Below are 14,771 nucleotides of genomic sequence, written 5' to 3' on the forward strand. Positions count from 1 at the left end.
GGGGTATTTGGAATTTTTGAACAAGTGCCTCTCTTCTCCCTCTCTGCTCCTCCCGTGGCTGTCAGAGGATGTTTAGAGATCATTCTGAGCCAGCCCCTGCATCTCTGTTACCAGCAGAGCTAGGATTCCCCTGACACAGGTGGGACACAACCCACTGATGTGGCTGAGAGTGTGCCTCACTCTGGAGCCAACCTCTGTAGATCTGCACCCCGGCTCTGGCACCACCTCACTGTGTGCGCTGGGTACATTACTCAACTTCGCAGAGTTTCCCATCTTTAGAACAAGATAATAAGAGTCCCCACATCATAAATTTGTTGTGAAGATTAACATATTAGTTTAAAGCGATCAACATAGCGAGTGTTCGGTACGCTTGTGGTTTTCGCTGTGAGGACATCATCTGGAGTAAGCTTTATTTACTGTGGAGGTCACCTGCGTGTCCCGCCACGTGGAATGTCACTTCCTCTGCAGCTTTTCTGTTACCTGGTTGCTGGCATTCTGTAAGAGCTCATCTAGATTGTCCTGCTGTCCCAGGGGACTGGATGGTTCTCCATCTGCTCTTGTTTCTCACAAGAGGAGACCCTTGGGCTTCAAGAAGGGGTCGTCAGGCTGGGTCTCTTTGCCAGGAAATTACCCAAGCTTAGCAAGTAGGTTGGAAAAGGCCCAAGGGGAACCTGGTGTCATTCTTAGCCTAACTAGCAGAGACTAGCCAGATCTGGAGAATCCATCGGGCTGGGGAAAGAAAAGCCTCCTACAGAGGAGAAACCTTTACCCACAGCCCTTGGATACTGAAACTAAAGGGAGCCTTGCCTTCCTTGCCAAACTGAGTGGAGAAAGGAGATGGCAAGTCGTTCAGGAAAAGAAGAGTAGGCACCCTGTATGCAGGACTGACTTGGAAGGAAGCCCCGAGGCCCTTAAGTCTACTGTATGCTCAGGCTAGGCAGGGTTCCAAATCCAAGGAACTGTGTTTTACAGCCTCCTTCCGTGTACCACCCTCCTGTACCCAACCCCGGGTCCATGAATTTGGTTAAAGTCATGAATTGCTCAGACGGGGAACTTCATTTAGTAATTTCCGTAAATCCAGTTCCGTACCTATTTACTGAACACCCACAAGGAGCTGGGCAGTATTAGTGGGCAGTCCCAGGAATTCTAGGAGCCAAGAATCCACAGTCACATCCCAGAAAAATAATCCCCCTGTCTCTGAGCATCCTCATTTCCTCGGAGTCAGCGTCTGGGTCTGATCCCTGCAAAACATAAACACTTCCTAGTCCTTGGGCTCCCACTGGGCTCCCGCGGGGCCTCCGTGAAACGCTGGAGGATTGAGGGGCGGGGAAGAGGGAGCGCTGGGGCGGTAAGGAAGGAAGGAGAGGGACGGAACGAGGTGCGTCTCCCCTCTAATCTTGTCCCAATCAGGACTCTGCGGGTCGTGTTCCCGGGCGCCGATTCCGGCCGGCCAGACTCTTCCAGGAACCGCCTGGCATCCTGGCCGGGGACTCTGGCGGGGCTGGAGCTCGCGTCTCCCTCCTCCCACCCTTCTCCTCCCCGGGGGACCCGCGCCTCACTCAGGGGCGTGTCCTGCCCTACCTCGCGTCCACAGTGGTCCACTCATCCGGTACAGGCAGCCGCGGCGGCGGCGGCAGGCGGAGCGAGAGCCGCGGTCGCTCGGGTTTTCAGCGCGAGCCGTAGCCGCGGCAGCAGCGCCGTGAGGACACCTGTGCCGCGCACAAGTAGCAGGAACGGGGTGTGGGGTTCCTGCCAGCCGCCTTCTGAGCCCGAAGGAAGGGGCGCCTCCCAGCCCCTTGGGATTCCACTGGTCGACAGAAGCTCGGGGCCGGGATCCTGGTGGGGTAGCCATGGGCAGGACCAGCTAGAGGCCGGAGCAGAGGCTCGTTTGGTCCCAGTGTAGAGAGGCAGAGGGAAAGCTGAGTCTGGGACCATGACGGCCTCCCGCCTGGACTTTGGGGAGGTGGAAACTTTCCTGGACAGGCACCCAGAGTTGTTGGAAGATTACCTGATGCGGAAGGGGAAGCAGGAGATGGTGGAGAAGTGGATGCAGAGGCACGGGCAGGGTCAAGGGGCGGTAGGCCCGAGGCCCACCCCGGCCGCCAGCACGAGCGGTGGCGGAGGCAGCGGCAGCCCTGGACCCAACGGCTCTGCCAGCAACCAGCCCACCCCGGGCAGTGGGGAGTGTAGGGGGGGCCCCATGGGTCCCAGCTGGGCCAGTGGCAGCCAGGGCGATGAGAGCCTGCCGCGGAGAGCTTCTCAGAAAGAGCTGAGGAAGAGTTTTGCCCGCTCCAAGGCCATCCATGTGAACAGGACCTACGACGAACAAGTGACCTCCCGGGCCCAGGAGCCCCTGAGCAGTGTGCGGCGGAGGGCGCTTCTTCGGAAGGCCAGCTCGCTGCCCCCAACCACCGCCCACATTCTCAGCGCCCTGCTGGAATCGCGGGTGAATCTGCCTCAGTACCCGCCTACGGCCATGGGCTACAAGTGTCACCTCAAAAAGCATAACGAGCGACAGTTCTTCCTGGAACTGGTCAAAGATATCTCCAATGACCTTGACCTTACCAGTCTGAGCTACAAGATCCTCATCTTCGTCTGCCTCATGGTGGACGCAGACCGCTGCTCTCTCTTCCTGGTGGAAGGGGCGGCTGCTGGCAAGAAGAGCCTGGTCTCCAAATTCTTTGATGTGCATGCAGGAACCCCACTGCTGCCCTGCAGCAGCACAGAAAACTCAAACGAGGTGCAGGTCCCTTGGGGCAAAGGTATCATTGGTTATGTCGGGGAGCATGGAGAGACGGTCAACATTCCTGATGCCTACCAGGTAGGACTTTGCATTGTCCCCTTCCAGAGCCCCATTGGTCTGGGAGCCAAGCCTTCTGTTACCCTTTGGCATCCACAAACACATTAACTTAGATTCTTTAATGTATGAATTTTGCTATTTAAATTCCGAGTTTAGATTAGTTTGAATATTACTATACCTTCTTTGATAGAATGGTCTTTTACTAACACACAATGGCTTGTGGAAAATTCATATAACACATAGGGATACATTTTTGTATCCAGTAATACCTCATGTTTCTTTGTCAAGATACCTTGTCTTTAAGAATATTAGTGTATGATTTTAGAATGCATTTTTTTTAGGTGCTGGAAAAAGATGTCTACTCCAGAATTCCAGTGTTAGTCTGAAGAAAATGGGTATATTGGTGTCTCTGATGTCATTTGGGGACCATAATGCATTTCATTCTCATTCCAGATTGGGAGGGGATCAAAGTGCCTAGCTATTTCCTTAGCCCCTTCTCTTACATGAGTTCCAAGGTAAGGAAGATGAAGAAAAGAGGAGGAAAGTCAAGGGAAGAATGGGCCCCTGATCCATTCATGCCTTTTTTTTTTTTTTTTTAGCATCTATTTTAACTGCTTCTGTTGTGGAGTTGAGAGAAGTTGGACAAATTGAAGAGTTATTTAGGTTTGAATCCAGCATTATCTGCAGTGGGCTCTTGACCGAGCAAGTAGGTTTTTAGTTTGTGAAGCAAATGAAAAATGGATAATTTTCTAGCAATTCCAAAGGCAATGAGCACGGTGAATGTGCTGGATTCAGGTAGAGAAGGAAGCCCATCATGCTGTTGTCTGGTGTTTCTAAGCCTTTCATTTTCACAGTGATTTGAACTTGCTATTAGATCATGGTTCTGAAAGTCAGTCCATTCTAATTTCTTCAGTACCACTTCCCTGAACATAATGAAACCAGATGCCACTTTCTAGGAGACTTCTTTGGGGTTCATAATAATGGACAGTTCTATTCCTTGGTCATGAAAGTTTTGTTGTCATTTGATGAGTACTTCTAGTTGTCTAATAAAGCTGCAGGTTTCTCTTGAGTTTGATGCTGTTGCTCAGAATAGCAAAAGTGGTGGGAAGGACCCTAAAAGTAAAATTTTTTCTGTTTCAACTGAAAGTTGGTAATATTACATAGAAAATTGAGGAGCTTGTCTTGAAACCAAGTTTCTTGTTTTTGTGGAATGTCTATCAATATCATGTTTTAATGTTAAGGAATGCCTATCACAATACCATTTTTGTTAACTTGTTTACTGATTAGATTCATTATTCATTATATCCTTCTTAAAGACTTTGATCAGTTTAGGACAAACAAGCAATGGGTGATGTTTAATAGGTGTCTATTTCTCTATAACCCTAGAAAACCATGGGAAGAAATAAAAACATTTAATAATTGAAATGTTGAAGATTCTGTAAAAAGTTGAACAGTCACAAACTTTTCTTTCTCATTATTTCCACATCCTTATTGTGTGCTTGGGTGGAAAAAAAAATCCCTTCCTGGTAGGATGATGCTTGTTATAGCCTGGAATTGCAGTCTTTTCTCTCTATTGCTTTTACTTTTCTTATTCTTCCCCAATTGATTTTCTCCCATTTCTGTAGCTTTTATTTTTTACTCCCTTCTGCTAGCTCCTAACTTTTATTTAATACTGTTCATATATACTGTCTTCTCTTCAATAGCATAATTCTCAGCTTCCTCAGCAGTTAACTTGTCTTCCTGCTGCCTAGTATTTTGCTAGAGGTGTTATCACAGGCATAGAAAATCAGGCTTTCAGAAGCTGATGTTTCTTCTGGGCCCTACTCTTATTCTGAAGACAGAGAGTAAAACAGAGTTGCCTTTTAATATTGGAAACTGACACTGAGAATGAAGAGTTCTTTTTACCTTCCCCGGGTAGTAATGATGGCTGTAAAGACTGCATTGGTGGGAGAACTGGCCAAAGACAGGAAGGGAAAGAGTTACAGAATTATAGGGTTTGAGATCTTGATCCACTCCTTGTCTTCATTTTGATCTGCTTAGGAAATTTCTCTTGTCTTTCTCCATTGGTTTCTTTCAAAATATATATTTTTGACCTGGTGTGTTTTTCTTCATTTTTATTTCACTACTTTTCTTTGATAAAATTACTTTTTTTTCTTTATTATGGTACACTAGTCACCACTAGTGTGACTCTGGGAGAATTTCATGATTTCTGAGTCTCAATTTACTCATATGTGAAATGGGAATAATAACACCTCTGTAGTAAAGATCCAGAGAAGGGAATGGCACCCCACTGCAGTACTCTTGCCTGGACAATCCCATGGATGGGGGAGCCTGGTGGGCTGCAGTCCATGGGTTGCTAAGAGTTGGACACGACTGAGCAACTTCACTTTCACTTTTCACTTTCGTGCATTGGAGAAGGAAATGGCAACCCACTCCAGTGCTCTTGCCTGGAGAATCCCAGGGACGGGGGAGCCTGGTGGGCTGCCATCTATGGGGTCGCACAGAGTCGAACACAACTGAAGTGACTTAGCAGTAGCAGCAGTAAAGATCATTGTTTTGAAAATAAAGTGAGATGCTGCATTAAAGCGCCCCCAACAGTACCTGGCACATTTCAGTTATTCAGGAAATGGTAACAGTTTATGTTGACAACAATGATAGCTGGTTTGCTAGTGTTCTTCTTTTTCCTCTTTCTCTCATTTTTAATTGTTTTTCTTCTTATCTGGGGCCGAGATATGAACTCAGCACATATTGACCAGCCTTATCTTTCCCTAAGTCATACTCCACCCTTAAATTAAATATTTTGGAACTAACTTTTCATTCAAGGAATATGGAAATGTCTACTCTTTCACCCCCTGCTTAAGATTACTCTAAATGTGATTGAAAATTCTTGACCATATCTTATCCTATCAAAAGTTCTACATTTTGTTCCTTTTAGAACTCATGCAATTTACAACTTTTTATAGTGTGTATTAATATTGCATCCTTCCCAAGTTATAGTATTTTCACTTATCCTTTCCATTTCCTATTATAGATTTCTCTTAATGAAAACTGAAAACCTTCCAAATGCATGTTCTTTTATCAAAATATTGTTGTAATTCTGATCATATATGTAAACATCTTGAAGTTCCTATGTGGAAATATAACTATCCTCTCTGATTTTTTGTTAACTCTATTTTTAAGGCATTTCTTGCTTAGGTTCAACTAGCGTGCTTTTTTTTCTTCAGGAGATGAACTTATCACATGGAGTTTGAAAATTTAATTATTTAATAAAAGTGATGATCCCCTTAGAGGTTCAGAATGTGGGTGAGAGAAAGGCACTGAAAATGCTTATGAAATTATGATAATAAGCACGGCATCCTGAAGTCAAGAGTAGACTAATGAGGTACTAAAGTTGAGTAAAAGTTTTGAAAGCAAAAATACTCCTTAGTTGATTTCATTATTTTTCATTACTTTCCTCAATTATTCCTAAAAAACAGACTTGAAATCAGGAGACAAAGAATTGCAAATGAAAAAAAAAAATTCCTTTTACATATTCAGTGTAGCTCACAGTGACTGCAAGCTACCTTTTCCTCTGTCAGCTATAAGTTATTAAACAACCCACTTTAATATAGTAATGAAAAATTGCCCTCAAGAGGTTGAAAATAAGAGCACTCAAATAACAGGTGTTCTCTTTGAAGTAATTCTAAGCACTCAGAGTATAGCACTTTAAACATTAATAAAAAGTGTGAGATGATATTTTAGTTAGTGTTGGTAATGATGCTACAGGTGTTTGATAGGCTTTGAGTTTGAAAAACAATCAGGATGTTTTGTTAGGTGAGCTGAGAGGAGTAAAGGGGATGACGCAGAAGGGTTACAGGTGTGCCAGGCTTTCAGAAAACTTGATCTGTTTACACAACAGATGCATTTATTCATCAGTTCCAACAAACATACACTGAGTGCCTATTATACCTAAGTCCCAGCTAGGGGGCCTGTGGGTGTACAGAAGCAAGTACTTGCTTTTTGCTTTCCAGGTACTTCCAAGTACAAGGTTGTGAACTATTCATGAACAAGTAATGCTAAGCAGCACTAAATAAATGACACAAACTGAATGGCATTAGTCACAGAGGAGAATGGAGTCACACTGTGACTTGGCTCATTATAGAAGACTTCATGGAGGAGGTGTCATTCAAACTGGGACAAGGGTTAGATTTCACTGTTGGAGATAGTCGTAGAGTAGGGAAAGGCATCCAGGTACAGCAAAACGACCTCAGCAGAAACACAGTAACGGGCAACCCAAAATATGTGTAGAGGAGAGTGTGTGGTTTAATTTGGCCAAAGTATTGCATATGCTATAGGATGAGTATGCAAAAGCAGGGTGACGGCAAAAGAAAGAATCTTGAGTACCTGACTAAAAAATTTGGGCTTCCCTAACAATAAGCCATGGGGCTTCCCAGACGGCTCAGTGGTAATGAATCCCCCTGTTAAGCAGGAGACATAGGTTTGATCCCTGAAGAAGGAAATGGCAACCCACCCCAATATTCTTGGAAGACTGGAGAAGGAAGGACCCCCCCCCAACCCCCCAACCGGAGAAGAAAATGGCAACCCACGCCAGAAGTCTTGTCTGGGAAATCCCATGGACGGAGGAGCCTGGTGGGCTATAGTCCATGGGGTCACAAAAGAGTTGGACATGACTTAGTGACTAAACAAAGACAACAGTAAGCCACAGGAAGCATTTGAGACCTTTTTAGCATGGTCAGAATGGTGTTTTGGGTAACCTGGTGGCAGTGGCTGAATGGATTGAATAAGGAGAGGCTCAAAACTGTGAAAATAATTTGGAATCTATTATGATGGCATGGTGGAGCCAGATGAACTACTGCACTAAAGCACGAAAAGTAGGAATAGACAGCAGAATTATGTGGGGATGTCCTGCAGGTGTGAATTTGGGCAAGGAGAGAGGGAAGTCAGTGATGACTCAGATTCTACACCTGGGAAATATGGAGACGGGTAATGCTGTCATTAAAAATAGAAAGAGAGGCTTGAATGAGTAGAGATTTTAAGTGGAGCCAGCTACATAATTTGTGGAGCTCAGTACAAAATTATTAAGCAGGAGCCTGGCTGGAGGTGGGGAAGGCATATTGCCTTCCCAAGGGTCTGCTGCCCCAACCCCCAGCACATGTGTGACCCTCAAGTGGTTTCAACTTTCATGCTGAGAAACTCTCAGTACCTGGCCTGTGAGCAAGAGGCCCTTTTGAGTTGCCCGCTGAATGCGCCGTAGAGCTGCCAGCTCTGGGTGGGGATGACCATCGCCTTGTTCCTCTTCATGATGGAGTGGGGCATGCACCTGACCCTTGCCCCATCCCACCCAGACCCCAGCCAGGAGCAGAGGGCAATGGCCAATCAGTTGGGCCTCACCTCCAACTGCTTGTGGCTTCTGGTCTCAGGGCAGGGCTGACCAGGGGTATACTGGGCGGGGTTTGGGGTACCAGGCAGTAAGAATCAGTGGCCAAGAACCAATCCTAGGCAGGCAGTGGGGTGGGAGACTGACTGTGAGCTCTGGACTCATACACCATTGTCCTAGTGGACTTCATTTACAAAGCATGACTTCAAAGATGAAATGATTGAGAATTTCACACAGCTACAGCATTAAACCTCAAGCAGGGAGCCCCCATGCAATTGTACCGGTTACATGCTTAAGAGGCCAGCCCTGATTCTGAGTCACACTGAGTCTTAGGTGGAAGAGTTCAATTTTATTCCAGTCTAGTGTTTACTGCTTTTGTATGGCCTCAGCTCCATCCTAATTAAATTCTGTGCTGTTTTAAATGCCCAAATAGTGCTTTTCTATTTCTGTGTTTTTCATCCTTTCTGCCAGGATGCCTCTTTCCCTATCTTTGTTCATTCAGGTCTTGCTTTGCCTTCTCATGATATAAGAAAAGAGAGCTGATTGCTTCTCCTTGAAGAGACAAAAAAACAAACAAAAAATTATGCAGAAAGTTATATTTAAGAATGCATTGTACTATACTGCTATTATTAACACATATAAAATAATAATAAAGTGATATATAATTACTCCTTTTCACAGAATTTCATTGTTCACTTTATTTTAGAATAATCTTCATTGAAATAAATACATTTAAAAGTGTTTGGTTTCAGAAGGGATCAATTTCATGTGTATAGAAAACTCAATGGTAAATATGCTTCATTTCCTGATAAGCCAGTGCGGACCAACATGGGTCTACAGCCCTGTGATTGAGTTGCTGAGATTTGCTCAAATGCAGATGTTCATCTCACCCCACACTAGAATTACAAAGGAGTTTCATGAAATCTTGTTTCAGCTTTCTACATGGTGTTTTAAAAATTCCCTCAAGCCGATAACCATGTTCACTAGCCCAGAACGAGAATTGATTTTGTGTTTGAAGCAGGAAACATTTGCTATTTCAGCTGCTCTTCCTGACAGACACACGATCATGATAAACACAGTGACAAATTGCATTTGCTGCTTTGAACATGAGGAGAGATTACAGAAAAGTACAGTTCCTACAGAATCATGGAGAGGTAATTTAAGGTTAACTTAATTTTTTTTTTCCCCAGCGCATAAGCTAAATGTTTACTAATCTGACCAATTTATTTTGGCTCCTAAGGTTGGGGTCACCTGTTTATTTACAAGCTGGCTGAATTTGGAAGTCAGTGTTTCATGTTTAATATAGTGTTGAGGAGTCATGTGAAGCTTTCCACTGAAAAAAGCTTTGAGTTGTTTCATAGGAAAGTCAACAAGATATTTGAGTCCATTACTTGCTACTTTAGTCACTTATTTTAAGGGTGGTTTGCATTTAACCACATTCTTTTGGAAAGAGGAATTTGAATCATAAAAGAAGTAGTTTACTCATAAATAGTGGGTTGGATTTCTAATATTTTGGGAGAAACTTTGGTTTCCAATCATTCATAGGCATTCAGGCTAAATTTATTTGTTTATTTATTTATTTTTAGGATTAAAATAGTAAAGAAATTTTCCTGGTGTAAAAAGGTGTTTATTTTCTATAACTCCAAGAGTTTCCTACTAACTGTTTGTTTCAATGACTGAATAGTGTTTCACACATTAATGATAAATTCTGTTTCCTTTCCTAAAATATAGCTTTAGGCTGTTGCAAATTTAGTTGAAGAGATCATTCCCACCTGAGTGAAAAAAAAATGAGGAACCTTTGAGATGTCTTTTTAGGGTATCAATTTTTAAAAAACATAAACGTGATAGAAGGGAAACGGAAGTTCTGCTGTTGATTAAGAACTCTATTTATGGAGCACTAACTAAGGGCCTGGCATTAGCTATTGAACAGGCATTGCCTCTTTTAATCCTCTCAACAATCCCCAGAGGTAGCTCTTACCACCCGATTTTATAGAAGAAGAAACTAAAGCTTGGAGAGGTTAAGAAATTTGCTGAAAGTCACTCAGCTGTTAAGTGAGGGAGCTGGAATTCAAGGTGAGGTCTTGGGACTGTAAAACCTTCATGCCCAGGCACTCTTAGTGTGGTCTCTGCTGACCATTGACTGTTGTGTGTCTGTCCCTTTGCCTTTTCTTTTTCTCCACCCATTTAAACATTTACATTCTCTCATCCTTGAAAGCCCATCTTCATGAAACTCTTTCTGATCCCTGGCCCATCCCACCTGAACTGGATATAGTCTCTTCTTGCTTTGAACTTCTGTAATGCTTTAAATCATGCTGGCAATTTGTTCTCTGGTTCCTCTGCCTTTTCTAAATCCAGCTTGAACATCTGGAAGTTCATGGTTCACATATTGCTAAAGCCTGGCTTGGAGAATTTTGAGCATCACTTTACTAGCGTGTGAGATGAGTGCAATTGTGCGGTAGTTTGAGCACTCTTTGGCATTGCCTTTCTTTGGGATTGAAATGAAAACTGACCTTTTCCAGTCCTGTGGCCACTGCTGAGTTTTCCAAATGTGCTGGCATATTGAGTGCAGCACTTTCACAGTGTCATCTTTCAGGATTTGAAATAGCTCAACTAGAATTCCATCACTTCCTCTAGCTTTGTTTGCAGTGATGCTTCCTAAGGCCCACTTGACTTCACATTCCAGAACGTCTGGCTCTAGGTGAATGATTACACCATCGTGATTATCTGGGTCGTGAAGATCTTTTTTGTACAGTTCTTCTGTGTATTCTTGCCACCTCTTCTTAATATCTTCTGCTTCTGTTAGGTCCCTACTATCTATCCTTTATTGTGCCCATCTTTGCATGAAATGTTCCCTTGATATCTCTAATTTTCTTGAAGAGATCTCCAGTCTTTCCCATTCTATTGTTTTTCTCTATTTCTTTGCATTGATCACTGAGGAAGGCTTTCTTATCTCTCCTTACTATTCTTTGGTCCCATCACTTCATGGCAAATAGATGGGGAACAGTGGAAACAGTGGCTGACTTCTTTTGAGGGGGCTCCAAAATCACTGCAGATGGTGATTGCAGCCATGAAATTAAAAGATGTTTACTCCTCTGAAGGAAAGTTAGGACCAACCTAGACAGCACATTAAAAAGACAGAGACATTACTTTGCCAACAAAGATCCATCTCGTCAAGGCTATGGTTTTTCCAGTAGTCATGTATGGATGTGAGAGTTGGACTGTGAAGAAAGCTGAGTGCAGAAGAATTGATGCTTTTGAACTGTGGTGTTGGAGAAGACTCTTGAGAGTCCCTTGGACTTCAGGGAGATCCAACCAGTCCATCCTAAAGGAGGTCAGTCCTGGGTGTTCATTGGAAGGTCTGATGTTGAAGCTGAAACTCCAATACTTTGGCCACCTGATGCAAAGAGCTGACTCATTTGAAAAGACCCTGATGCTGTGAAAGATTGAGGGCAGGATGAGAAGAGGACAACAGAGGATGAGATGGTTGGATGGCATCACCGACTCAATGGACATGGGTTTGGGTGGACCCTGGGAGTTGATGAACAGGGAGGCCTGGCATGCTGCGGTTTATGGGGTCACAAAGAGTCGGACACAACTAAGTGACTGAACTGAACTGAATGCTTTAAATATGCTTCTTTCTGAATACATAAGTGACTACTTGACTGCAAACTAAATATCATGACTTCTTTCATTCACTGCAGTGTAGGGCTTAACACAAGGTTTTCTATTCAATTGAATAATTATCACTGACACCTCCTTATATGGTTAGTTCAACCACCTCTAAGCACAAATTTTAGCCTATTCAGCCAATGTAACTAATATTCAGCGAATGTGGACAGTTAAACTGGGAAATTCATTTCCTGAGCACATCTTTTAATTGTTTGTACCTTATTTTATAGATTAAAAAAATAGGAGTTTATAAAGCCTAGGTAACTGGTGAGTTATCTGAACTGCTTTTCTGCATTAATTGATTTTTATGTTCATTGCTGGAACCACCCCCTGTCTTCTCATCCCCTCCACTGTTTGTTTGTTTTCCTTTTACTTCATTTCATGTGGAGACCATATTATAGAGAAAGTGGACTGCCGCTGACCAAATGATATCAACTAGCAACAGCCTACTGCCAGCGTCTTCAAAGCAAAAACAGGCTGGGGCATGACTGTTCCAGCTAATTGAACTTTCTACTTTTCTATGATTACCTCATTCATAAGGTATGAGGATGACAGAGGATGAGATGGTTGGATGGCATCACTGACTCAATGGATATGAATTTGAGCAAGCTCTGGGCGATGGTGATGGACAGGGAAGCCTGGTGTGCTGCAGTCCATGGGGTCGCAAAGAGTCGGACATGACTGAGCGACTGATCTGAACTGACTGACCTCATTCATACAGTATAGCTTATTGAAGATAAAACACCCCTTCCAGGATTAGGCCTTGAAAACGTTACGATTTTTTCTTTGAAACTATTTTCAGATATTGGGGATTATATTGACCAACCTTATACTTATTTATAATGTGCTTATGGCGCTCTTTATTATATTGACCAACCTTTCAGCAACATTGAACTTTCAGGTTTATTGATTGCATATCTTATGTTTCATATACTCAAAAGGTCTCATAAAAATTCTAACTTCTGAGATGATTGCATTTTACATCCTACTCTTCCCAAGATGTAGTTATTAGATGTCCACTGGGCATGTCCAAGTGGAAGCCATCTCTTTCCCTTCTGTTCCTTCCAGTTATCTCACCAGTAAATTTAGCTGTTTGCTACACCCCCTCCTCAGCCCTCCTGGTATTTAAGGATAAACAGTACACACTTGCTTTGTAGAAATGAACTGCTACTCCTAGATCTGAAGAGGAGGGTGCAACTACCAGAGTCCTGCGGGAGTTACAGAGCTCTCTCTGTGCTTTCCCACAGGGCTGGGAGAGGAGCTCAGCCACTGGCAAACCATGACCTGGACCAGAGGGGCCAGGGGAGCATCACCTTCCCCCCTCTATGGCCTGCCAGTGCCACTCACTGGTTGAACCCAGGCTTGGTTGAGACAAAGGGAGCCCTGGTACAGTGGGTCATAGGAGTCAGCCTCCTGGCACAGGACAGGGCAGTGGAAGGTGGCAAGTGCATCTGGAGAACCAAATGGGGACTATCCAGAGTCACCAAGGATATTAGTTTATTCACCAGGGATGTAAATGTGTAGGGAGACCAAGTCAGGTAGGAATATCCCTCATTGAACACTGAGTTTCATGAATCTAGAGCACAGAGATTGAAATCTGTTGAAAACAAGTGTAGAAATGCTCTCTTTGGCGCTCTTACTCTCTCCAAGCAGTTCTGGTTACTCCTGATGTCCTATTTCCCAGAAGAAATCCTATAGGAGGCAACCTGGGCCAAAGACACTCTCAGGGAAGAGATGACATTGGTCTAGTTTATGGAAGCTCTTCCCTGCAATGCCTGATTAACCCATTCGTTTGAGAATTGAATTCTTAGATCACTAATCACTTTGTTAAACTGTAAGCCACATCAGAGTGTAAGAGAACATGTTCTAGACTTGGCGACAGGAATCTTGGATTCTATTCTCAATTCTGCCTTAGTTTTTTCAGTTATAACATACAGATAAAATGTTCAGACATGTCTACCCCATATGGTATTTTGTGATATAATCATTTGATTCTAATGAGGTAGTAATTGGAAAGCATATTCAAAAGGGTAAAGTAAGAAATGTAAGGCTCCATTAATATTTTTAACTGCAGAGTCTAGCAACATTTGTTCACAGGGCCTCACTCTGGTAAGGACCTTGCACATAAAAGAACTTGGACTTAAAACATGGTAGTACCTGTATCTGCTGTATTTTCTTTCTTTTTTCATTTCTAATTTGTTCCCATCATCTTATTTTTAATTAAAAAACTTTAAAAATTTATTTTTTAATTGGAGGAAAATTGCTTTACAGTGTGGTTTTGATTTCTGCTGTACAACAACGTGAATCAGCCACAATTATACATATATCACCTCCTTATTGACCCTCCCTCCCTTCCCTCATCCTACCTTTCTGGGTTATCACGGACTACCGGGCTGGGCTCCCTATGTTATATACAACTTCTCACCAGCTATCTGTTTTACACATAGTAGTATGTACGTTGGAGAAGGCAATGGCAACCCACTCCAGTGTTCTTGCCTGGAGAATCCCAGGGATGGGGGAGCCTGGTAGGAGACCGTCTATGGGGTCGCACAGAGTTGGACACGACTGAAGTGACTTAGCAGCAGCAGCAGCAGCAGTATGTATGTCGATGCTACTTTCTCCATTCATCTCACTCTGTCCTTCCCCGACTGTGTCTGCAAGTCCATTCTATATTTCTGTATCTCCATTCCTTCTCTGCAAATAGATTCATCAATACCACTTTTCTAGATTTTATATATATATGTTAATATACTATCTTTCTTTTCTCTTTCTGACTTACATCAGTCTGTATAACAGGCTCTAGTTTCATCTACCTCATTAGAACTGACCCAAATGCATTCTTTTTTATGGATAAATAATACTCCATTGTATATATGTACCACAACTTTATCCATTCATCTGTTGGTGGATATCTAGGCTTTTTTT

General features: G+C 43.3%; 1 protein-coding gene across 1 annotated transcript in view; it reads left to right on the plus strand.

The window, feature by feature from the left end:
• The first annotated feature begins 1,933 nt into the window (after positions 1–1,933).
• The window catches only part of PDE11A (phosphodiesterase 11A), a 419,647-nt gene continuing 406,809 nt past the window's right edge, over positions 1,934–14,771 (plus strand). Inside the window, exon 1 of the mRNA XM_055572117.1 lies at positions 1,934–2,821. Within this exon, the coding sequence (XP_055428092.1) occupies positions 1,934–2,821 (888 nt within the window). The remainder of the gene's footprint in view (positions 2,822–14,771) is intronic.

This window comes from Bubalus kerabau, chromosome 3 (genome assembly GCF_029407905.1).
Source record: "Bubalus kerabau isolate K-KA32 ecotype Philippines breed swamp buffalo chromosome 3, PCC_UOA_SB_1v2, whole genome shotgun sequence".
NCBI lineage: Eukaryota > Metazoa > Chordata > Mammalia > Artiodactyla > Bovidae > Bubalus > Bubalus kerabau.